Here is a 27408-nt window from a genome sequence, read left to right as displayed (position 1 = left end):
AACATAATAATGTGATTAAAACACTGAAATCAGCAGAAACTTCAGCCTTAATGTCTGATTGTGAAGCGTTTATAACTGACGTCATTGCTTTCATCTCAGTGTTTGGTTGGTGCCTGGTGTTTTCAGCTTCTCATTTGCATAAAGTTTCACATTTCTAAATTGTTTGTGAGAACTGCTCGCACAGAACGCTGCTGCAGTGCCAGGCGAAAGTGTAAACAAGACTTAAAGAGAAAAAGGTGGAGGATATGAAATTGTCTACATTTCTTCTTGCATGTATTGTCACAAATGTTTGAATGTGTGAAAGTGAATGAGATTTGAGAACGGGGCAATCTTCCGCAACCCCCCCTTACAATACCTCCGCGTGCCCCACACTTTGAGCACCGCTGTGATAGAGGGTTAAGTACGCATAAGACGGTAACAGTTCTCTGTTCGTATCGAGTTGGACATGAAAGTTATTCTGACTTGTGGTTCAGTAAATGAGTCACATGTTAATTCAGCAACATCTGAATCAAGATGTTGATTCAGTGATTTGTTAGAATTATTCAAACCGATGACATGTTAGTTTGAGAGTCTTTCGACTGATTCATTAAAAGAATCGGCTCATAAATGGGGGCATGGGTAGATCAGCGAGTAAAGACGCTGACTGCTAATAGACTCCAGCCAGGTCTCCTAAGCAACCAAATTGGCCCATTTGCTAGGGAGGGTAGAGGTAACCTCCTTGTGGTCGCTATAATGTGGTTCTCGCTCTCAGTGGGGCGTGTGGTGAGTTGTGCATGGATGCCGCGGAGAATAGCGTGAAGCCGCCACACGCGCTATGTCTCCGCGGTAACGCGCTCAACAAGCCATGTGATAAGATGCGTGGATTGACGGTGTCAGACGCGGAGGCAACTGCGATTCGTCCTCCGCCACCCAGATTGAGGCGAGTCATTAGCCACCACGAACACTTAGAGTGCATTGGGAATTGGGCATTCCAAATTGGGGAGAAAATAAAATTAATTAATTAATCGGCTCATAAGAGTCAATTGTACATGAATTAGACCACAATAGTTTGCGTTGTACTCAAAATTTGCGTGAAATAGAACTTTTATAGTATAACCTTTCTGCTGTGGTTTTTATAGTATAATCATAGACTGTAATGACTTATTTCACTTTGGCATAAAAAAAATCTACGTATATTGGTATTTTGTTAGTTTTCTCATGTGTCCCTGAACTATGGACAAATTAGATAATGTGCTGGGCAGATGTCAGGGCTGTCTGTGTTTTCCTGACATGCAGCGAGGCCTCAGCTACAGGAAGCTGAGCATAACCTGGTGGAAATGGAAAAACCTGTCACAGGAAATAAAATGTTTTCACTGCCACCTGCTATTGTTCAAGTGTTTGCTGTTTTGTTGGGGGAAATGAGAAACACTCATGTTTTTCCTCTAATCCAGGGGTCGGCAACCTACGGCATCCAGCGTTGGTGGCACGCGGAGGGGTAATCTCTGGCACGCCAGCAACGGCGAGAGAGGAGTAGACTATTTTTTTTTTTTATATGAAATTCCGCACCTGCATTCCAGTCTGCATCTTGATGTAAACCTTCCTCATGATCACGCAGCGTGTTTTCACACTTTAATAGCGTTTATCTTCCCATTCAGCTGATGAAAACACGCTGCATGATCGTGAGGTGGGATTACATCAAGATGTAGATTGGAATGCATGTGCGAAAAACTTCTTATAAATAAAATAGACTGCTCCTCTCGCTGTTGCTTGCGTGCTAGTGATTACCCCTCTGTGTGATTTTGAAAAATGTATGACATAATATAGGAAATATTTAAGATTCCACACAATTTTGTGATCAGTACTAAAATAAGCAAATTTGTGACATTAACCGTTAACTCATTTTGTACAAAAGGAAGTTAGGACGTTTTCTTTCATTAAAGCACTTTCACAAGATGCTCTGTGGGAATTCACATGCAGGGTCATGATATATCATAATCATCGGGTTTTGCAAAAACATTTCACTAAAACTGTTATGCGAATATCATTTGTAATGAAAAATAAACGATTAAATTAGAAAATGCAAAATAGAACAATTTTCACAAGTGGACTCAAACTTGGGAAAATCACATACATGCACATGTTTTTATCTTTTTGGCACAGCCATTGACCAGGAAAAAAATAAAATGGCACTCCATGTCAAAAAAGTTGCCAACCCCTGCTATAATATGTCTTCCTACAGGTGAAAAGTAAGATCATGACCTTGTGGGACCAAATAATGACTCATATGAGCAAAATCTCAAGGGAAACAAACAACATAAAAATAACAAATAACATGAAGTGATCAGGGTTCAAATGATTTATTTTTTAACTTTTTGGTGAATTGACAAAATGTACAATTTACCAGCCAAGAAACTTTTTTTTTTTTTTTTTTTTTTTTTGCTTTATTGTGTTTTTGTTTTTCCGCTAGGACAATGTTACGATAAAACTGCACAACTGTTTGAATCACTTTTATTTATTTATTTATTTTTATTTATTTTTTTCCCAATTTGGAATGCCCAATTCCCAATGCGCTCTAAGTCCTCGTGGTCGCATAGTGATTCGCCTCAGTCCGGGTGGCGGAGGACAAATCTCAGTTGCCTCCGCATCTGAGACCGTCAACCCGCGCATCTTATCATGTGGCTTGCTGAGCGCATTGCCACGGAGACATAGCACGTGTGGAGGGTTCACGCCATCCACCGCGGCAACCACGCTCAACTCACCACGCACCCCACCGAGAACAAACCACATTATAGCGACCACGAGGAGGTTACCCCATGTGACTCTACCCTCCCTAGCAACCGGGCCAATTTGGTTGCTTAGGAGACCTGGCTGAAGTCACTCAGCACGCCCTGGGATTCAAACTAGCGAACTAGCGAACTCCAGGGGTGGTAGCCAGCGTATTTTACCACTGAGCTACCCAGGCCTCATGTCACTAACATCAGCGAGGGTCAGACTATCATTCTTTCAGTTTAAATTAAACTATGTATTGTGTTGCAGTTTTTAATAAAGTCACCAGCCATTTTGCATTTGCATTTAGTGCTTGGGCGAGTGGTATTTTGGACCTTTAAGGCATAGTTCACCCAAAAATGAAAATTCTGTCATCATTCGCTCACCTTCATGGCATTCCAAACCTATGTGACTTTTTTTTCCATACTATGAATTTGAATGGTGACTAAAGCTAACATCCTGCCTAATATCTCCTCCTGTGTTCCACAGAAAAAAAAGTCACATAGGTTTCAAAAATAAAAATTCTATCATCATTCAAACCCATTTGACTTACTTTCTTCCGCGGAACACAAACTGAGATGTTAGGCAGCATGTTAGTCTTTGTTCTGCGGAAGAAATAAAGTCAAATGGGTTTGAATGATGATAGAATTTTCATTTTTGGGTGAACTATTCCTTTAAAAGTGTCATGATCTCTTTAAAAATAAGACTACTTGCGTTCAAGCCATGGTTATTTATATACCAGACCTGAATTTATAATTAAATTCAGTGCTTTGAAACAATGAACACATTAAACTTTCTAAAAATAAGGTGAGACTTTGGTGAAACTTTCATAGACTTTTAATATCAGTTAGTTTTCTGGTCATTTTTTAACCATGAGGTCATATCTCTAAGTAAAGTGCAATAAATAACATTTTTAAAGCTTTCCTTTTTCCCTCTCATTGCTTCACAGTTCAAACCCCATGCAGTGAAGGAAACGGAGGCTGTTCCCACCTGTGTCTTCTCTCCCCCGTACCACCCTTCTACAGCTGTGCCTGTCCGACTGGAGTTAAACTCAAAGAGGACGGAAAGACCTGCAGGCCAGGTAACAACTCGAACACTTAAGTAACTGATCAAATTGACTTAGTTATTCTAATGTATGGAAACTTTAATGATTAATAGACTTATGCTTCATGAAATACATTTTCCTCAGGGGCCAGTAGAGGATAAGATAGATCTATAGAGGGATAGATAGATGGATAGATCACTTTGCCTCCTTTTCTATGCAATCATTGAAGAGGAAGGAAAGAAAGTTATTTTTAATTTTATTATGATGTCCCAATTCTTGAGCGTTAAATTAGATTTTTGTGAACTGTTGCCATTCATGATCTTGTTTTGTTGGATTAACAAACACTGCCAGCGGGGGGGGGGGGTAGTTGCCCAAAGTTCGGCCCTGTTCGGCAGCGGCCAACCAGGAAAAGTCCCAGTTCTTCTTATGGCCAGTCCACCCCTGACTGCCAGTCTATAAAACATTTGCATGCCGCTCTGTGTAAAAGACCATGACAAAAGACTAATGTTTGACAGATGCCGGTTCCATTGAGTTCAAAATTTTATCCAAAATCACTCTCTCCTGGTTCAGACATGATGAATCATAACCTTCTTCCAACATCTGACACATTCCCTCCTTTTTCTTACTCTCACGGGAGAGGAAGATTTAGCAGACCTGTTTGGAGGTTGGTTTGTTTTGGTGGTCCCGTGTCAAGGTTACCATTTTTGGGCTAAGCAGGTTAAACCAAAGTTTGTATATTTGGTCTGTCTTTCAGAGGGAAACCTGTTTGTTTGAATTGCCCCAGGGTCTAAATGCATTCTCTCATCTTCCTTCAGCAATTTTCTGCTCTTTGTAGAATATTGGTCCCCACTGTTATGGAAATCTTGGAAATATCAGTTAATTTTAAAGGAATAGTTCACCCAAAATAAAAATTCTGCCATCATTTATTCACCCTCATGTCGCACCAAACCTGAATTTCTTTCGTCTGTGCAACACAGAAGTTAATCATTTATTAGCCATAATGACAATAAATAGTGAATCTGGTCTGTCAAGCTTGAAAAAGGACAAAAAAGACCATAAATCCCGCAGTGAAATTAATCAGTATGAGTCATGCATCATATACTGTATGCTCCAAGTCCTCTGGATAGAAGCAGTTTCATCGGCTAGACATTGCTCTAAAGTAGAGTAAATCTTGCTCACAAACCACAGTGATGTCCGATTTGTGAGCTAATCATTCTTTTGACTCACTGGTTCTGTCAGCCAGTGAGTCAAACCATTTCATAAATGGATCTAAATAATTAGTTAGCGAATTGGTCTATTTGAATGATTTTGAATGAAATTAATGGAAATTCAATTAAAAAAATGGATAATTCTTGTAAATTGTAGTAAAATATATTAAGATCAATGGTAAAATTAAATTCAAAAACTGTGGAACCCCATAAATTGTTGTAAAATAAATTAAGATCAATGGTGAAATTCAATTAAAACATTTTGGAAATTTGTATAAATTGTAGTAAATTAAGATCAATGGTAAGATTCAATTCATAAATTGTGGGAACCTTGTAAATTGTAGTAAAATAAATTAAGATCAGTGGTCAAATTCAATTAAAAAAAATGTGGGAATCATATAAATAGTACTAAAGTAAGGTAAGATCAAAGGTAAAATTCAATTAAAACATTTTGGAAACCCTGTACAATGTCAGTAAATTTTTAGTAAAATTAATTAAGATCAATGGTAAAATTAAATTAAAAAATTGTGGAAACCCTGTAAATTGTCAGTAAATTTGTAGTAAAATTAATTAAGATTAATGGCAGGTTTCAGTTCATAAATTGTGGGAACCCTGTAAAATGTTGCAAAAACTTGCTCACCTGGCATTAGGGGTGTAACCGTTCTTGGTAAAACACCAAACCGTACGGTTTGCCACCCATGGTTCGGTAAGCATTGGCACCACGGTTCACCAAGTTTAATGACGCATCTGGAGCACAAGGTTTGGTGAAAGAAACAAAGAGTCAAATATACAGGCACAGTTACAACTTCCGCTAATGCACCTGTATGGCTCTGTAGATAAACAAGCTCCACCTGTGCTTCATGTGGGCCAACTTGATGATGTCACAGTTCTGCACATGTTGTGTGTAGTTGAAAATGGCAAGTGGACAAAATGATTCGCTGATAGAGAATTTCTCCTTTCTGGAAACATTTACTTTTTGCTGTCAATTACAAAAGCGATGGTCAAAAAACTTTTACAAAACAGGCACTATTTGCCGACATCGCTCGACACGAGTGCCGTATACTGGTAATTTATGTAAAAAATGCGAGCGAGGGTTTAAAACGCACACGCGAGTTCTTCCTGTTTCCTTGCGTGACTATAATCTATCGCGCATGCGAGTGTCAATAATGCACTTTGATTGATGGCATTAAAATGCCGTTATAGTAATACATCGATACATGATTAATCATTTACGCCGATATCACCTGGAGAAAGAGCTGCAGATGAGCCGAAACTGCACACACTCCCTTCCGTTTTTAAGCAGGCACTCAGACAGACATGAAACAATAACTAAAGCACTTGGGGTGTTCATTGCCATATGTGGGATTTCCACATATGATTAAAATACCCGAGCCACATATCACAACATCCCTTCTTGTATCCATTTTTATTGCAAAGGTTATTCCTTTTATAGTGATGTACAGATTCTGAATATTGAATATATGTTGTTTAAAATGCACTTTATTTTGATGCATGTAGCATTAAAGTCCAGGTATTGATTTTAAATGTTGATTCAGTAATTAGAGAAAATATTTTTTTAGTTAAGGACCCTGATGAAAATTAACCATGGTTTTTTAACAGTAATACTGCAGTTTTCATATAGTAATCATGATTTTACTATATATTGTAACCATGACAGTAACCATGTTGATTTTGTGGTTACTGTGGTTTTACTACAAATACCATGATTAAACTGTGGTAACTGTTGTAAAACCATGATTTTTGTCAAGGGCAAACCTGTTGAAATGTTTACCAAATAGAGTATTCTTTGGATTTATTTATTTATTTATTTTGTGATTTTCTCCCCAATTTGGAATGCCCAATTCCCAATGCGCTCTAAGTCTTCCTGGTGGCATAGTGACTCGCCTCGGTCTGGGTGGCGGAGGACGAATCTCAGTTGCCTCCGCGTCTGAGACTGTCAATCCGAGACTTAGCACGTGTGGAGGCTTCACGCTATTCTCCGCGGAATCCACGCACAACTCACCACGCACCACACCGAGAGCGAGAACCACATTATAGCAACCACGAGGAGGTTACCCCATGTGACTCTACCTTCCCTAGCAACTGGGCCAATTTGGTTGCTTAGGAGACCTGGCTGGAGTCACTCAGCATGCCCTGGATTCGAACTCACGACTCCAGGGGTGGCAGTCAGCATCTTTACTCACTGAGCTACCCAGACCCAATAATCTTTGGATTTTGAAGTAATATTTTGTTTTTTCCTGAACATAGCAAATACTGAACCGTACTGAAACCGTGACCCTAAAACCATGATACAAACCGAACCGTGAGAAATTTGAACTGTAATACCCCTACCTGGCATTTACTGATGTTTAACAAAATTAATTTAGTTGGACCAACTTTAGACAATTAATTCGATCTTATCTAGTTGGTCTGGCAAAATTAATTTAAGATTGTACAACTAGAACAAGAACAAGTCAGTTCAAACCAATTATTTTTTGTTGGAAAAATTTTATTTAAGTGCATGCAAATGTTTTCCTCAATTTAATTAAGTTCAGTGACTATTTGATTTTTTTTTTTAAGTGTACATTAAACCTTAAGAGCTTCTCTAAAATGAAGCCCCCTGGTTCGCTCAAGTTTTTTTCCCAGATTCTGCAGCACACAGTCTCCTATTGTATCTGTGCACCCAGCCTGTTAACGACAGACTGCTCTTTTATTAGACAAAAATACATTCGCTCCTTCCCAAGTCGCTCTGCCTTTCTACTTGAATTTATAACTCCCTCAAATTTGAGGCAGTGTATTCCCAGGCCACGAAACAATGAGATGTATTCTTCAAGCCCCCATTCCAGTGGCACAAGCGATACATAGCTGTCCAGCGTTGCGTTTGTGGAGGAGAGGGGAAGTCGTCTGGCCAGATGAAACATGGAGCATATTCCCAATGACCACAGGATTAAGTAACCCTCCTGAAAACTGAAAACCAATCAGAAAACCAAAACAATACCCCATTGAATCTGGCTTTTGATTAGTGGTAAGACAAGGGAAGGGAGAATTTGGGGAAAGTCCGACAGGGGAACGGATTAACATGAGCAAACGTTGGCACCTCTCATGCTTGTTTAGGTTGGGTGGTTAAATTGAACGCACTTGTTTTGGTTTTGTTAAATGTCCGCTCACTTTGATAAAATGCGAGGCAGGCAGGACAAATTAAAACCAAAAGTAGCAAAAAAAAACATGAAACCCTAGAGGAGTTGTTCTTTTTTTTATTTTTTTTATTGGTGTCAGTGTTGATGGATGTCACTACTTATTGGGTCCCGTGGACCGCAGCTGGTGTTGTGGGTACTGGAGCATGCTCTGTTATAAAGAGAGATTAAATAAGGACAAGGTTGGACCTAATTGCTTCCACAGATTGGGTCTAGACAGATTCTACAGTTGGTATTTAGACCTGGCATGCGATTGTTGTAATGGAGCAATGTGATCTTGCAATGCACCATGTACAAGGACAACTGAGCAATTCATGCTACTAATTGCTACTGTCAGACAAAATGTTTTGAAGCTGAATTTATGCCTTATGTGCAGTAATAGTATTAAAGTGATAGTTTACACAAAAATGAAAATTCTGTTATCATTTACTCACCCTCATCGTTTGTTGTTCCCAACCCGTATGACTTTCTTTCTTCCATGAAACACAAAGAAGTATTTTTAAAGAATGTTCATTATGCTCTCATTACATTGAAAATGGATGGGGAGCAGGGGCTGTTAAACTCCAAAAAGGACAAAAAAGCACCATAAAAGCATCATAAAATTAGTCTATACAACTTCTCCACAATATATTTTAAGTCTTAAGCCATATGATAGTTTTATGTGAGAAATCACATCTTTGTAGACACTTTATTTGTACAAGATGTATTAATAGCTTGACAAATCCTAATTGGAGTGGAAAGTATAGGTCAAATGTCACAGCATTAGTGGGTCTTCTGCATTGTCTCCAGTAATTTGTCTGTCTGCAGATGACTCGACATAACAGCGATGATTCAAGCACTAATACAACATTTATTCTCACACAACGCCATGTGAAAAAAATTTAAAATGAAATTTGTCATCATTTACTCACCCTCACATTGTTCCAAACCCATATGACTTTCTTTCTTTCTGTGGAACACAAAGGATCTGTTAGGCGGAATGTTAACCTCTGTGTCCATTCACTTTAATTGCATAGTTTTCTCGTAAAATGAAAGTGAATGGTGACTGATTTTGTCAGTGAATGAACTAACCCATTAATCTCATTCACAGGGGCGGAACAGGTTCTTTTACTTGCTCGTCGCACTGACCTCCGCCGGATCTCTCTGGACTTGCCTGACTTCACGGATATCGTCCTACAAGTCAGTGACATCCGCCATGCAATCGCCATCGACTACGACCCGGTGGAAGACTACGTTTACTGGACAGACGATGAGGTCAGGTCCATCCGCCGTGCCCGTATCGATGGCAGTGATTCCCAGACGCTAGTCACCAATGAAATCAAACATCCTGATGGAATTGCCGTGGATTGGGTGGCACGCAACCTCTACTGGACAGACACAGGCACCGACCGCATCGAGGTCACAAGACTAAATGGTACTTCTCGACGTGTCCTCATATCAGAGAACCTGGATGAACCGAGAGCTATCGTGTTGGATCCTGTTAATGGGTGTGTACATTTACATGTTTGAGAATGTCTATTTAGAATTGTTCGTTTGCAACATAGTGAGCAATGTGACTACTTTGACAATCACAAATATTTATACATTTCAAACAAAAACCATAAAAGGTTTTTTAGATCTTTTTAGATAATTTCTGACTTAGAGGTAGTTCACCAAAAAATGTAAATTAATCATGTACTCATGCTCAAATGACTTTCTTATGTGGAACTCAAAATGATATGTTTATGGGTAGTTCACCCAAAAATGAAAATTCTCTCATCACTTACTCACCTTCATGCCATCCCAGATGTGTATGACTTTCTTTCTTCTGCTGAACACAAATGAAAGTTTTTAGAAGAATATCTCAACTCTGTAGGGACAAACAATGCAAGTGAATGGTGACCAGAACTTTGAATTTTTGAAAACCACATTAAGGCAGACTAAAAGTACCATAAGACTCCAGTGGTTAAATCCATATCTTCAGAATTGATATGATAGGTGTGGGTGAAAAACAAATCAAATTTAAGTCCTTTTTTTACCATAAATCTCCACTTTCACTTTCTTCTTCTTTTGTTTTTTTGGCAATTCGCAATCTTCGTGCATATCACCACCTACTGTTTGGGGCTGGTCAAAGGTGGAGATTTATAGAAAGAAAAAAAAAGGACTTAAATATTGATCTGTTTCTCACCCACACCTATCATGCTGCTTCTGAAAACACGGATTTAACCACTGGAGTCGTATGGATACTTTTATTCTTCCTTTATTTGATTTTAGAAGATTCAAAGTTCTATAGAGCTGAAATATTCTTCTAAACATCTTTGTTTGTGTTCAGCATAAGAAAGAAAGTCATACACATCTGGGATGGCATGAGGGTGAGTAAATGAGGACAGGATTTTCACTTTTGGGTGAACTATCACTTAAAGGGCATTCCTGATAAATTAGCAATGGTGTTTACTAGCAAGTTGACTCTATTATGCAGGTACATGTACTGGACAGACTGGGGGGAGATGCCCAAAATTGAACGAGCAAACCTGGATGGCACAGACCGCGTTGTTCTGTTGAACACCTCCCTTGGCTGGCCCAACGGCTTAGCCATTGACTACATTGCAGGAAAGCTTTACTGGGGTGATGCCAAAACGGATAAAATTGAGGTAGGCCAGACAGGGAAAATGTGATGTCATCTTGTTTTGATACTTTCTCATTTGATTTCCCTTCCTTATATAACTATAACTTAACTATAACATAACTATATACATAACTATAAACTACACTGTTGGAGTAACTGATGATTTGCAGCTCTTGAGACTTCAGCTTTGTGCTGATTGAATAGTTTTGAGTATGTGGAATTATGAAAAGGACCCTTAGGACTGGCAGTGAGCCTCAAAAATTCTGTTTTCCATTTCCTAGCATCATCGTTTTCCAAAGTATGCAGTTCTAGAGAATGTTTTCAAGAGTCTTTGTTTTCAGTGGAGGAAACGCCATTCCAGTATGGATCAGAGGCGTAAATTAGCAAGATCAATGCGTTTTCAAAGTCCAGACTAGTAACTTTTTGGTTGGAAGTGCATTGACTTTGCTTATGTTTACACCTCTCATCCATACTCGAATGGCATTTTCCTCCACCAAAAACGAAGACGTTCGAAAACGCTCTCTTCTACCATATAAAACAATGACTTCAGGAAACTGAAAACTTTTTCAACCAAAATTGTTGTAATGTGGACATGGCCTCAGTGCCTTAGGGAGACATTGTCCATTGAGACAGATTTATCAAGCAGTTGCTTCTATGTGAAATACTCCAAAATTGTAGACTGTTTGTGTTATATCTTGGAAAAGAAAAAGCGGCACAAGACATCCGCTCAGTTCCCATCCTTTTTGTGTTTTTGTTCTGAAACCCAACCGTTGTGAAACCTCAAGTATATTTTTAAAAGATTTCCTGTAGAAAGTTTAAATGGAGTATTTTCTTTTTTTTTATGGTTTTAATTCTGGCCTCAGACCATATTTCATGATTTATTCTATCGTAAATTCTCCTTCTTGTGTTGTTTTGCCTCAGCGTCTGTTTTGATTGTGGCATTAAAGGTTGGGGCGTCTTCGTGGTTTTGGCATTGTGTAATTAGTCAGCTACCTGTAGGCACAGGTCCCTGGGTGTCATAATACCAAGATAGCCGTTTTTCATGTAGTCAGTATGGCTCTAAGCCTCTAATGTAAACACAAAGGAAGCTAAGGAAACATCCCCCTTTTATTTTCTTGCTCTCCTGTTTGCTTTTCTTCTCATGCCGACCATCAGCAACCATTCCCAACATTGCTCTCTCGATATGAGAGAGTTTCAGTGAAAGAACTCTGTGTCTACAGAGGCACTAAACCCATTAGATAGCATGTTATGAAATATATCCAGTGTTGGATAACAGAGCAATTAATCAAATTACTACATTTTATATATCTTGGGCATTTTAGTCACTTAGTGACATTTTCATCTTGAGAATTTCTTTCTGTACCAATCTTCTTTTGATATGGAAATACTATAGTGTGCTACTTTGTGGAGAATCCACATAAAAAGACTGTTAATCAATGTGTGTGGCAAGTTTAGGTAAGAGCTCTCAAACTGTGCCGATTTAAAGGGTAGGTATTATTTATTGATGCAGAGAACCCCCCAGCGAGTCAACAGCTTTGGACTGTTTACTGGTTGCTAACAGTCACGGCCAGCAAAGCTCTCTGGAAAATGCCATCACAACTAACCTGTTTGTAACCCGGAGCTTTTTTCAGCCTGCCTGGTCCCCTGCTGTGGCGTTTAAAGAGAAGGGCCACTAGGACAGGCGGGCCAAGGGTGAACAGCAGGGTAAGGCCAGCCTAAAACCACCACGACCTAGCGCAAGTAACTGTTTGTGTGCACCCTGCTTTACGCTTTTAAAATGCGGAGGTGTTGTTGTGTGGGCGTCAGAGGAAAGAGTGAGGTGCTGTTTTCCTGTGTTAAAGCCTGCCTGAATGAGTTGAGGATTAGGGCACTCCTGCTGACAGATTGAGCTCCATAAAAGGCCAGCCACTCATTGAAACCCACGTGCAACACCTAGAACGGTCCTCCCCCAAAAGTCCCATTGGAAGACTAGTGAGCGCTGACACTCTCTTTACAGCTACAATTCCTATGGAAAAAATGTATTTCCTTTCACGTGGTTGGATTTTTGATCATCAAAACCTTGTATAATTGAGTGACAGCGTCCTCACATTCTCCACAGGAAGGAATCTGAAGTGAAGAGAGTTGTAGACGGTGGTCTTTTTTAGGTTTAGAGCTTAGGTTTTATAATCAGTTAAGCCATAATTTTTTTCTAGGAAACAATATTTAGAAGAATTGGAAAGACTATTCAAGAGAGGAGTTGGTCACTCAACATCACCCAGGAGCATTTTATTGCTCAGATGTTGCTCTATCATACCTCTGAATACTTTTTTTTTTTTTTTTTTTTTATTTTCAGATGTTTCTCCTAAAATGTTTCACTTAAGGGAGCAGACTTTGGTATCTTGGAAGATCTGAGGCTCAACACTGTTTGAGACCTTGTTGAGCTCTCTTCTGAAACTCTAGAGGAGAGGTCTTTTTCTAAAGAAACTTCAGCAGAAGTCTTCATATGCCCTACATTTAATATCATTGTTGTCTAGGAGAAACGATTGAGATATTAAAGAGATCCCTTTTGTGATTGTTCTTTACAATCCACATTAATTATATACAGGTAGCTCTATACTTTTACTTTGTCAACAATTGTCAGATTTGTTTTGTTTTTGTTCCTAAGGAATTTAAGGAGAAACATCTGAAACAAAGTTTAATAAAGATGACAACTCTTGAGCTAAGGAACTGTAACAAAGTTGTGTGAAATCTGAAGAGGGATTTTGGATGCACTCTTTCCCCTAATTGTTTGAAAATGAGCCCAGCTGAGGAGAGGAAAGCTCTATGGTCATGTGTTCAGAGCTGACCCCCTGCCTACTCCAGCACAAAAGCTGGACAGAATAGAGAGGCGAAACCTTACCGAGGTCCGCCTTCGTCCCCGCACCCACCCAAGCCTTACACCAGATGCACTTTTGGGTGACTGTGCTGCATTCCCCAGGCTCCCAGCAGCTGACAAGTGTGTTCTGTTCTACTTTTCTCACAAGGGTTCTTCAGATTCACCTTAATGGAGGCGGAGGCCATTCTTTAGCTGGCCGACTTACATTCTGAAAGGAAGAAAAGCCCTTGAAGTGGTAATCACCTGGATTTTACAGCACAGCCTGGCCATCAGTAATTTCTCATTAAAGATTTTCTTTTTTTAATGCATACTGATGCACGCTTACCTCATTTCAGCTGCCCTTTTTTGTTTTGAAAGGATTGGTTTGGACTGCCTCCGAACAGAGTTGCATTTACATGTTACTGTTTGCCTTTTTTTCACCCTCCTGGTCCCTTTTTGGGCAATGGATGGGTGGGTGGCTTTTTTTTTTTTTTGGAGCTGAAAACATTAAGTTTTAAATGAGAAGTTTTGAAAAGTGACTTCTGGCATTTGGAATGTGGCTGCTTACTGCCTGAATGGTTATAAATAGAGGGAATGAAGGCTTCTGGGCCATCCTTCTGCCCACCCTCCCTCTTTCTCGGCTTCTTGCTTTTTCCCCCTTAAACACTGCTGGTGATAGGCCTAGTCTGAAAAGGCTCTTTTTTTTTTTCCTTCCTCCTTGAAAAGTTGAATTGCATTTGGGGCTGAGGACAATTCTGTTGTTAATTTTTCATGTTTGTGAAAGGGACGATGTGCTTGCTTTCTGGCAGCATATAGCAATTTCTTGTGGAAAACTTCCACAACTTCCAGCCTGTTTTTGAGATTTAATTTTAACTTTTGCCTCTTGACAAAAGGAATAGTTTACCCAAAAATTTTAATTCTGTCAACTTATCATTTCTGCAAGCATTGCGATGCTATTACTGTTTTCCACATTTTAGAATAACAGTAAAGGCATCAAAATGATTAAAAACACAAATAGAAGTATGGTAATTATGAACTGAGGACATAAATGGACATACATTAGTAGACATAAATTCAGTCAATCAAAAGTGCGTGCAGCCTTTTAGACTGGTGGTGTAAGTCTAGGTCTTTATTTGTACTATGAAGCTGTTATGTTTGTTGTAATGACACATATGGCCACTAAAACATGTTTTTATCCCCATGCAAGGCCACAAAATTGTGTCTGACTACACATAAAGACATCCAGGAACCTTGGAATTTGCGGTTAACCACCTGAAATGTCCTCACCTTCATGATATGGATTCCAGCTGGCCTTTCAGGTTCACGGCCTGTTCTCTTTAAGGTGCGACTGACAGATCGCACTTTTGAATGTGTGCCAAAAACATCCCCTTTCATCTCAGGTCCCACACGCCTGAAAGGAGTCTTGATTATTGGCACTTGCACTGGAGGTTTTTTTCGTTTAACAGAATGTGAATTGTGCGCTTTCATTTCAGTCTCTCTCTGCGTGTTTTCGCCTCTTTTCCGAGCAGTCGAGCGCACCCCCTTCTTCACCCCTCCCCTTTGAACCCTTTAGATGTCGCCGCAGACCCCCTTAATTCACCCCCTTGGTGTAGAGATGCTTAAGATAACTCGTTTGACTGATGTGCCGTCCCCGGTGTAGAAAGTCCCCTGCTTTGTAGGGCAATTATGTAGATTCTGCTTTCACAGAGCCTTTTGTGACCCTGATTGCAAAGTGCCATGGGTGCCCTCTGGGTTCCCATAAAGACAAATATGTAGAACAGAGTGAGGCAGAACTTGCGTAAAACAGGAGGGGTTTTTTTTTTTTTTTTTTGAGAGTTGTTTCAAGCCGAGGACTAAGCATTGTTAAGGGCCACGGTTTGTACACCGTTTTGAAGAAGTCATAGGGTTGCTTTAGAAATGCTAAAGATGGGTCACAATGGTCGACTAGTTGACTAGTCATCCAACATCTGACTTCTTGATTAGGATTACGAGTTTAGATTTTATCAAGCCAGTGTATTATATTGCATGTTGAATTTGTGCTTTAGCTGTTAAACAGTTTGCAAAGGGGAAAACCCTTTGAAAAGGTTGTGTCTTTAAATTCATCCCCTTTAAAGTAACGCTGCTCATTCTAAGCATACACTTTCAGACGGACATCTTAACTATTGCGCTGCGTTTTTAAGACTGTGTATTAAGTTAAAAATAGTCCAACTTAAAAATATGTTTCGAAACCTCTGCGTTCTGTTCCATTCCGTTGCACTCTGTCTAGATGTGTTTTAACGCAAAAACATATCTCATGTAAATGCCCATTAAGAAATGTATCCAATCAGGGTCAGGTGAACCTGAAACGAGCCTAATTATACTAGGCTTCCTTCAGATCGGTTAGTTCTGCATTAATTCAGACTTGTCAATTTGGTTGCACATCCCTTACAAATACTCTAAAATTGTTAATGTGTTGGCATTCGTTGAATATTTTTTTTAACAGATGAAGAATTATGTCTTAATTAATGGTTTAGACCAATCAGCCTTTTGTTGAGTTTAATTTGTTCGGATGACTTGCATAGATTTTTTTAGTTTTGTTGTTTTTAGTGCCGGTGCTTTAATTTGCACATTGAAAACGTGCTTTAGCTGTTAAACCATTTGCATGGTAAACCCTCTCCGAAAAGTTGCGTCTTTAAATTCATTCTCTTTAAGCTGCCTCTGCTGCAGCCATACACTTTCAGATGGACGTCTTTAGCTGTTGCGTCACACCTCGCCCCATGATTTTTAAGACTGCGTGCCAAGTAACAAATATTCTAAACTTATAAAAAAAAGAGTCTTGAGACACCTGAATTCTGTTCCATTCTGTTGCGCTCCATCTAGCTGATTTTTTAATGCAAGAACACATTTTATGCAAATGCACCCTGTACACAAAACCAGCCTTATTATACTAGGCTTCCATAAGACCGATTAGTCGACTAGTGATTTTTTTTTTTTTTACTCAGTAAACACTAAAATTGGTCTTGTATTGACATTCGTTGTGTATTTTGCAGTTTTGATTAATGATTTGGGCCAATGAGCTTTTTACTTTTGTTTAATTTGTTTGGTTGACTAGTTTAGATTTTTTATATATATATATATATATATATATATATATATATATATATATATATATATATATATATATATATATATATATATATCTTTTTTTTGTTTTTTTTGTTATGTAGTTTTGTTATTTTTTTTGCGCATTTCTTTAAATTGCACTTTTAAAGTTTTAGCTGTTAAACAGTTTTTCATGGTAAAACCCTTTCGGAAAGGCTGCATCTTTAATTAATCCTTTTTTAAAGCAATGGCGCTACAGCCATACACGTTCAGGCGGACATCTTTGGGCATTGTCGCGTCTTGCACAATGAGTGTCGCTTTCAGAACGCATGTAAACCTAAAAATAGTCATTTAAAAATGCGTCTCGAGACCTCTGCATTCCTTTCCATTCTGTTGCACGTGTCTTATGTAAACGCCCTCTAAGAAATGCATCTAATTCTCAGGTGAATCCAAAATCAACATTGAAAGCTTTAGCTGTTAAAACAGTTTTCATGGTAAAACACTTTCAGAAAAGGTTACTTAAAGCACTGGTACTACAGCCATACACATGCAGGCAAATATTTTTGGCCATTGCATGTCACACCATGATTGTCACGTTTTAATTCTGTGTATTAGGTGAAAAATAGTCCATGTTTGAAAAAACGTGTAACTAAAACATTAAATTCTGTTCCATTCCATTGCACTCCTAGCCCCTTCTAATGTAAATGCCCCCTTTAAAAACGCATCTGATCAAGGTCAGGTGAATGCCAAACCAGCCTAATTATACTGGGCTTGCTTAGAAGATTGACTAGTCATTTAAGTTTAATGTCCCATTCTTATTCTTCAAATAGCATCTAAAGTCTTAATAGCTACGTTATCCTTTTTTCTCCCTTACAAGTCTTCATTTTCTCTGACGATAAAGCCATTTGACTACAATGAATCTTGAAGTGCATTTTGATGGCCGTTCAGTATGGTAACACAGTGACAATGAAAACCAACTGCTTGAAAGAGGGCTTTTATCTGCTTTGGAACGATGTGTGGTGGCCCAGGGCTTGTCTGGTGATGGATGCTGGCAAAAAAAAAATAAAAAAAAATAAGTGTGAAGAGGATCAATAATGCTTTTCTCTAAAGTCCCCCCAAAGCGTTGCTCCAATGGCCCTGGCACATTGTGGCCAGCGGGAGCCGTGAAACTTGATTTACGCAGGGGTTTTTTCAGCGAGGGGCCTCTCTCTAAAACATTGGCCATGCTAATGATAGCTCCTTTGTCTGTGAGTTAGCTGCACATCTACGGCCCATCAGACCCAGGGCTAGGGCTGTTTTGATTTGGATGGTCGTGGTAGAATAAGCTGTTTTGAAGATGCTGCAAGCTCCGAAAGCAGCTCTTTGCTCTGTTTACATGGGGTTCCTACATGTGGCAGATGTCTCACACAGGTTCAGCAGACATCCAGAGATCTTCATTCCCAGGCAGGAGGAAGGCACGTTATCCTCGTACCTTCTCATGACACTATTACCATATATGGGTCTTTGTACTATAACTGGGATAGTTCACCCCAGAATGTAAAATTGACTCACTATAATGTTATTCCAAACCTGTATGACACAGGAGGTGCTAAACATAATCAGAGCCTTAGTCGTACAGCATTGCTCCTTTTTTCCCCATACAATGACTGTGAATTGTGACTAACATTTGGTCTAACATTTACTTTTATGTTTCACCAATGGGGGAAAAAAAATCATACGGGTTTGGAAGAACATGAAGGTGAGTAAATAATGACATAATTTTCCATTTTAGGAGAACTATCCCTTTAAAAAACATGGGTTGTATGACTGGGTGATTTATTGCATATGGAAGATACAGTGCATTCAAGTATTCAGACCCCTTCATTTTTTTCACATTTTGTCATGTTGCAGCCTTATGCCAGAATGCTTTAAATTATTATGATTTTTTTCACATCAATCTACACTCCATACCTCATAATGACTAAGCAAAAACCAGATTTTTGATAACTTTGCAAATGTATTAAAAGAAAAATTGAAATATTACATTGACATAAGTATTCAGACCCTTTGCTATGACTCTTGAAATTTAGCTCAGATGCATCCCATTTCTCTGGATCATCTTTGAGATGTTTCTACACTTTGATTGTAATCCACCTGTGGCAAATTAAATTGATCGGACATTATTTGGAAAGGCACACACCTCACTATATAAGGTCTCACAGCTGAAAATGCATATCAGAGCAAAAACCAAGCCATGAGGTCAAAGGAACTGCCTGCAGAGCACAGAGACAGGATTGTGTCGAGGAACAGATCTGGGGAAGGCTACAAAAAACATTTTGGCTGCATTGAAGGTTCCCAAGAGCACAGTGACCTCCATATTTCTTAAATGGAAGAAGTTTGGAACAACCAGGACTCTTCCTAGAGCTGGCCAAACTGAGCAAACGGGGGAGAAGGGCCTTGGGAAGAGAGGTGACCAAGAACCTGATGGTCACTCTGGTTGAGCTCCAGAGATCATGTGTGGAGATGGGAGAAACTTGCAGAAGGACAACTATCACTGCAACACTCCACCGATCTGGGCTTTATGGCAGAGTGGCCAGACGGAAGCCTCTCCTCAGTGCAAGGCACATCAAAAAGCACCTAAAGGTCTCTCAGGCTGTGAGAAACAAGATTCTCTGGTCTGATGAAATGAAGGTTGAACTGTCTGGCCTCAATTCCAAGCGTCATGTCTGGAGGAAACGAGGTACTGCTCATCACCTGCACAATACCATCCCAACGGTAAAGTATGGGGGTGGTAGCATCATGCTGTGGGGTGTTTTTCAGCGGCAGCGACTGGGGGACTGGTCAGGGTTGAAGGAAATCTGAACGCAGAAAAATACAGAGATATCCTTAATGAAAACTTGGTCCAGAGCGCTCAGGACCTCAGACCGGGCTGAAGGTTCACCATCCAACAGGACAATGACCCTAAGCACACAGCCAAGACAACACAAGAGTGGCTCCGGGACAACTCTGTGAATGTCCTTGAGTGGCCCAGCCAGAGCCCGGATTTGAACCCAATCGAACATCTCTGGAGAGACCTGAAAATGGCTGTCCACCGACGGTTCCCATCAAACCTAACAGATCTTGAGAAGATCTGCAGAGAAGAATGGCAAAAAATGCCCAAACAAACTTGAGGCTCTAATCGCTGCCAAAGGTGCTTCAAATAATTACTGAGTTAAGGGTCTGAATACTTATGTCAGTGTGATATTTCAGTTTTTCATTTTTAATAAATTTGCAAAGCTATCAAATATCTGGTTTTTGCTTTGTCATTATGGGGTATGGAGTGTAAATTGATGTGGAAAAAAAATATTTAAAGCATTTTAGCATAAGGATGCAACATACCAAAATGTGAAAAAATGAAGGGGTCTGAATATTTTCTGAATCCACTATGTATCCAATACTATTTTGTTGGTGATATAAAATTAACTAACGTAATAAGTATCGCGATGATGCACATTTTATTTGACAAACACATTTCTGTTTGGTCGAAATGATTATTCATCCGATTTGAGAAAAAAAAAGCCTTTTTATGCCATCTCTTTACACAGAGTACCACAACTGTAACATACAACCACTGCTGTCTGCGTAGGTAAAGTCAATATGAGTAATCTCTTCTTTCACTTTCTCACTAGAATTTGCTCAAATTACATTTTTGTAGCTTTTTCAAAGTCATGTTTTGTCAAAGTGGGCCAAATCCAGCCAGTGGTAGTCCAAGCCAAACAGCACTATAGTTAATTGCCTGGTAACAGTTTGTTGCTTTTGCTGGCTGTTTCACTATGAGGTCTTAAACTTTGATGTTTCAGGCTCCAAGGATATACGGTTTGACTTGAATTATAGGGGTATAAAAGACACCTGACTTTCGTAATATTTTCCATCTCCTGTGGCCAGTGCTGTACACACAATCCAGCAATTCTTTCACTTGTGCAGTTTTATACTGATTTTTGTTTGAGAAAATAAATACTCTCCAATTGAAGAGTTTTAAAGGAGAGCGGGCATTTGTTGCGGTTTGACAAACGTCAAAAAAGGCTCTTGAGATGTTGCAAGTGTTTTAAGTGTATTTAAATGGGAGGAAAAGTAAAACGTTTTGTTAGATTAAAAGACCATCAAGTCAATTCTTTCAAAATAGAGCAATTAGCATTTGTTTAGAGTACAGCGCTGGTTTTACAGTTGTTTCGTGACTTTAACACTCACTAAAGCTGCACCTTTTGGACCTCCATGATTGTATGAACTCCTTGGAGAAAACAGTGGAAAACGGTGCAAAATTTCTTTCTCTCACATTACAAGTGAGCCTTAAAGGAATTATTTACCCAAAAATAAGTTATTTCATCATAGTCGCTCTCTTTTTGTTCCAAACCTGAATGGCTTTCTTTCTACTGCAACACACAGAAGGAGACATTTTGATAAATGTAGGTCGTTTTTCATGAGAGTTCAAGAGAATTAGCGACATTCAATCAGTAAATGAATCACTTTGAGTCAGATCTTCTGAATGAATCGATACCAGCGCATTCTTCAAAATTCCTCCTTTAGTGTTCCACTAAAGAAAGCTATACAGGTTTGAAACGACATAAAGGCGAGTACATTTTTGGGTGAACTATTCCTTTAAACTTTGTAAAGTGTGACATCTGGCACCCTCTGTCTGGTTTCACTCAGCTAACCTAGTCATTCCTGTCCTATAACTCAAATGTTGCCACCACAATTGGTCTCATTTCCTGAGGGATGAGTGCCACTGTCCCACATCTGTCAGAGAGCGAGTGGTGAAGGGGTAGTCGCCAGCTCTCCGCTAATGTTCTGGAGATAATTGTGGATTTTTAACGTAATTGAGTAGAAGCAATTCCATTTTTGCAGCAGCAGTGTTGCGGTAAGGAGTCACCGACAGCTGTCGACTCGTCTGCTTGCAATGCATCCCATATGTTGCCCAGAGAAAACACATTGTTTCCGAATTTACATGCAATTTCAACTTGTAGCTTTCTAGTAGGGTTAGACAAACCTCTGGATGTCCCTGGAAGAGTTGCACACTACTGCAAACAGATGCATGTGAGATTTAGACTGCCGATTTATTTTGTTGCATCAGAGTATGCTGCAATTACATTGATTTCAATGGGGATGGTGCATAGCGAGGATGTAGAGAGAGCGCAAGGGTTTGTGAAAATTATGCTTCATCAGGCAACCAAAAGTTGAAAAAAATGTCAACCTTTAGTAAAACTATAAAATATTAATATTAATGGTTTATTAAAAGTGCTTACTTTTGCTTTAACACTCTGATGTAGGCGTCCATTGACCAAGGATAATTTCTGAGAGACAGGAAATCCAGTTCACTGTATTCCTAATTGATGTCAAACTGACTTGGCTTTTTCCACACTCTTAAACAGATCTTATGCATTCCTATTCACTACAAGCTTGATCAGAGCTTAAATTCTATTCTTCACTAAATGAAGCTATGCATCATGAAATCTAAAATTTGGTCACATTTTGGTTTAATTTGATTATTTTGGAATCATTTATTATTTTCAAATATTTAGTGTAGACACCAATAAATCAAGAGAGATGATTTACACCATAGTGAATTGACAAAAAAATCCACCATGTTTTGAGTTTACATTCCATGAATTTAACTCTTTAAGCTCTGTTTAAGGGTGTTTTTAAAGATTTCCTGTTTCAGTGGCGTACCCAAAATTAAAGGCTTATAACTTGACAAAAAATGACACATGCAAACACAACAATGACTAAAGGTTTGCAATGCATGCAGATATAAATTTAGTAATGAGATTTCACAGAATGAGTGCCTTTTGACTCAATGAGTCTGCATCATTGAGTTTGTCATTTACTTGGTGCCATTGTGCTTCGTGTGGAATATCTAATGATCTATTCATCTGAGTACCTTGTGTGTGGACTCGTTTGAAAGATAATCGACTCCCCTAAGTAATGGTATGTGATATGTTATGTTCTGTTTGTGAAGTTATAAGCGAAAACGTGGCATATAAGCAACACCAACATAATTGTTAAAGAAATTTACTTAGCTATTACTCGCTATATTTGTGTCTGTGAGTAAAACAAATGAGCTGGTTGTATTCTACTCTTTGAGAGCTTTCCAACAACATATGACACATGTTTGAGTTTGATGTTTTTACTGATTGCAATAATATGTACAGTGCACATTTGTTTTATAAATTATCAAAACGGAACACTCCCCATTTGTCTTCAGATTTCAAAGCAGTTGTTCAGTTTTGGTCATAACGCCTGCATGCACTGGACAGTAGAGATTCTAAGCTTTCAAACGATACCTATTTTGTGTTGGTCAAGACTGTAGTTATTAAGATTTTGACAAAAAAAAAATTCTCGTGGGCCTGCCGGTGTAAATTTTGGAAAAGGATTGAATGTATTATATTAGGTATTATTGTAATAATTGTAGTTGATTAAATACTGTGATAGTTGCATTGAATTGTCATGGTCAGATCAAAACATTGCAATGCATTTTTACATCTTTAATGTTTAAATTTCAGAAAAACTTAAATTAATCCCTTTTGATTACAAGAGAGAGAGGGTGGGGGGGGGGGGTACAGTTGAAGTCAGAAGTTTACATACACTTAGGTTGAAGTCATTAAAACTCATTTTCTAACCACTCCACAGATTTAATATGAGCAAACTATAGTTTCGGCAAGTCGTTAGGACATCTACGTTGTAATTTTTTCAACAATTGTTTACAGACAGATTGTTTCACTTTTAATTGACTATATCACAATTCCAGTGGGTCAGAAGTTTACATACAGTAAGTTAACTGTGCCTTTAAGCAGCTTGGAAAATTCCAGAAAATGATGTCAAGCCTTTAGAAAATTAGCCAATTAGCTTCTGATAGGAGGTGTACCTGTGGATAAATTTTAAGGCCTACCTTCAATCTCAGTGCCTCTTTGCTTGACATCAGAAATCAGCCAAGACCTCAGAAAAAAAAATTGTGGACCTCCACAAGTCTGGTTCATCCTTTGGAGCAATTTCCAAACACCTGAAGGTACCATGTTCATCTGTAAAAACAATAGTACGCAAGTATAAACACCATGGGTCCACGCAGCCATCATACCGCTCAGGAAGGAGACGCATTCTGTCTCCTAGAGATGAATGTAGTTTGGTGCAAAAAGTGCAAATCAATCCTTGAACAACAGCAAAGGACCTTGTGAAGATACTGGAGGAAACAGGTAGACAAGTATCTATATCCACAGTAAAACGAGTCCTATATCGACATAACTTGAAAGGCTGCTCAGCAGGGAAGAAACCACTGCTCCAAAACCACCATAAAAAAAGCCAGACTACAGTTTGCAAGTGCACATGGGGACAAAGATCTTACTTTTTGGAGAAATGTCATCTGGTCTGATGAGACAAAAATCGAACCGTTTGGCCATAATGACCATCGTTATGCTTGGAGGAAAAAAGGTGAGGCTTGCAAGCCGAAGATCACCATCCCAACCGTGAAGCATTGTGGTGGCAGCAACATGTTGTGGGGGTGCTTTACTGCAGGAGGGACTGGTGCACTTCACAAAATAGATGGCATTATGAGGAAGGAAAATTATTTTTGATATATTGAAGCAACATTTCAAGACATCATCCAAGAAGCTCGGTCGCAAATGGGTCTTCCAAATGGACAATGACCCAAAGCATACCTCCAAAGTTGTGGAAAAATTGCTTAAGGACAACAAAGTCAAGGTATTGGAGTGGCCATCATAAAGTCCTGACCTCAGTCCAATAGAAAATTTGTGGGCAGAACTGAAAAGGCATGTGCGAGCATGGAGGCCTACAGACCTGACTCTGTTACACCAGTTCTGTCTGGAGGAATGGGCCAAAATTCCAGCAACTTATTGTGAGAAGTTTGTGGAAGACTACCTAAAATGTTTTGACCCAAGTACAAACAATTTAAAGGCAATGCCACCAAATACTAACAAAGTGTATGTAAACTTCTGACCCGCTGGGAATGTGATGAAAGAAATAAAAGCTGAAATAAATAATTCTCTCTACTATTATTCTGACATTTCACATTCTTAAAATAAAGTAGTGATCCTAACTGACCTAAGACAGGGAATGTTTTCTATGATTAAATGTCAGGAATTGTGAAAAACTGAGTTTAAACGTATTTGGCTAAGGTGTATGTAAACTTCTGACTTCAACTGTAGATTCATTATTTCAGTCTTTGAAATTTTAGAATTGTGTGGTCTGCTCGGAGCAAACAGAATTTGATTAATTGTATTATTTTCATTGCTTTATTGCCGTCACACTTAATCTTAAATACAGCATTTATGACGGTTTAGGTAAGATGACTACTTTTCTCTCAACTGTCTGACCTTCTCATCTTACTTTTAAAACATAAGAGCTCTACTCCTCATGTCTGGGCGTGTGAGTTTTCTCCCAGACATGGGTTGGCTCGTCTGAAAGCCATGTCAGATGTCCACTGGACGTTAATGTATTTACTTATGTTGTCCTGTTTATGAAAAGAGTAAACAGGATACAAGCTCTTTTGTGAGGTTAATCAAAATGTCTCCTTAAATACAGAGATATGCCAGTGAAATCCAAAAGTGTGAAGCGCAAATGAAAAATGTTCTCATGACTTTTGATTTTTCTAACTAAATAACAAAAATGTATTTTTTTTTTATTGTCTCAACCATGTTAACAATAACTGATCTGCATTCACAATAAAATAGTTGGCCATGTTGTTGTCATATAGCAAACGTTTTGAACTTGTGTTTTGAACAATCATACAGTTTAGAAGTGTCACAGTTTAGAAATTGAAAATGTGTTTAAATTGATGCATTTGACAGATACTTTTATCCAACTTAAAGTACAGTGCATTCAAGGTATATATTATGTCAGTATATCATTTTCCTAAATCGAACCCATGACTTTGCTTGAAGTTTCCTGCCAAATTGAACCCAACAGCTCTGAATGTAATGAATGTTTTTCAGAGGAAAAAGAAAGCAGTTTTGAACACAGATTTTTTTATGTCCTGGCTCAGTAATGATATTTTGATCATTTCTATCAATAAATTAAAGTTCTCTGTAATGTGCATTTAAACATAAATCCAGCTAAATTTTGTGAATTTTATGCTTGAAACAATTTGCCATATTAGGTAAAATATTTAGAAGTTTTATTGGAAATAAAGTCAAAACTAATGGAAATTATTCTTTGCAGTGTAATCATCGCCATTGTCATCCTCATTTAAATATCACTTTTATCTTTAAAGTCATGCAAAAATTATGGCTCATATAAATATCTGCGACAGCTATTTTTCCATTGTTTACCATACTGATTTCGGCTGTATGTTCTCAGTCAAGGCCATGGGAATGAAATTTTCCCTCTCAGGGCTCTAGTAGCTCATGGGAGCCATCAGCATGCAGATGACCTGCTAGAACATGAGTCAATATTTTTGCAATTTCACAACCGTCAAGTCTCATCACTGAATCTTTCACTTACTTTTTGATCCGCCAGCGTTTCTCATTGGGAGGTTTCTCGGCATTCGCCTCCCAGAGCTCAATCAAAGTACGAGAAAGTGCAAACGCAGCACAGAGTGGAATGACGAGGCACGAGGGTTGAACTCATGGGTAAAAAGAAAAGCAGACTGGCTGGTCATTCTGTTTGAATTAAGGCAGTGCTGTTCTTGGCCTATACAAGCAAACAACAGATAAAAAAGATAATATCATCCATAGCTGAGCCGGCCCATCAGAAGAGCCGGCCAAACCTCAGGTGAAATCGTATGATATTTCAAAGCCCACACAGAAATGTGAGGTTATTTTGCAGGATTATATTCTTGTCTTGGGTAATTGAAAAAGTATGTCAGGTTGCTCCTCAGGGAATTGGCATCGAAATGCAGATTCTACATGTACATTCTGTGCACAAGGTTTCACGTTCCCATCCAGTCATTTTGATGCATGAACATGCACATTAATTCCACATACATGATGAGGTAAGTCCAAAACAAATTAATTCAGCAATATAGAGTGGGCCCCAAAATATTTTTGGACACTTAATGTTCTAAATTGCACAACCACACATTGAAAAATACAGAAAGCAAACACGATTCATAAAACAGCTTGTGAACGTTAACCTTTATGAGTTTTGACATCTCTTTTCTATAGAGATAAATGCTATTTTGATTAGCTCAGCCTTCATTTAGTTGTGTCTGTTGTCTCTCTCTTTCTCTTTTGCCTCAGCTCTATGTTTAAGGAGGCCATGCGGTCACCTCGCTTGCCTTTATATTGAATTTGCTTGGCACCCTGGTGCTGGGACACTTTTAACAATCTGGCTTTGATAAATGCCCACAGTGTCTTGACTTTTGTCAAAATTGATGAGACTTTTTCAGGGCTTTCTTTTGTACATTTTGTTGTGTTCTCCCTCATTAAAAATAGGGTTTGTACTCTGTATTCTCAAGGCATATTTCTCAGTGAAGCGGAAAACGGACAGCCAAAGAGAAAGAAGACACACCCTCTTTCAGTTTCGATAGCCATGTCTAATTGTCTCTATAAAAATTGAATAGCATTTTTTTATGCAAGGAGAAAGACCCCTGTTGACAGAGGGACCATCAAAGTGCATGTTTTTGTGCTACAATTTAGTAGCTGGCTCGTAAATCTAGCTGTGTTAAAAAACAGAACATTTTATGAAATAGAAATTACCTCAAGGATATTTTTATGGCTGGTACTATTAGCGAT

The 27408-nt window shown here is 38.8% G+C and overlaps 1 protein-coding gene across 1 annotated transcript in view; it reads left to right on the top strand.

Moving 5' to 3' along the window:
* Nucleotides 1-27408, top strand: part of lrp5 (low density lipoprotein receptor-related protein 5) — a 90992-nt gene that overhangs the window by 35668 nt on the left and 27916 nt on the right. Inside the window, exons 6-8 of the mRNA XM_051689667.1 lie at nucleotides 3695-3826; nucleotides 9283-9679; nucleotides 10651-10822. Of these exons, the coding sequence (XP_051545627.1) occupies nucleotides 3695-3826; nucleotides 9283-9679; nucleotides 10651-10822 (701 nt within the window). The remainder of the gene's footprint in view (nucleotides 1-3694; nucleotides 3827-9282; nucleotides 9680-10650; nucleotides 10823-27408) is intronic.

The sequence above is a fragment of the Myxocyprinus asiaticus genome, chromosome 46 (assembly GCF_019703515.2).
Source record: "Myxocyprinus asiaticus isolate MX2 ecotype Aquarium Trade chromosome 46, UBuf_Myxa_2, whole genome shotgun sequence".
Classification (NCBI taxonomy): Eukaryota; Metazoa; Chordata; class Actinopteri; order Cypriniformes; family Catostomidae; genus Myxocyprinus; species Myxocyprinus asiaticus.
This window is presented reverse-complemented; position numbering and strand designations above follow the sequence as displayed.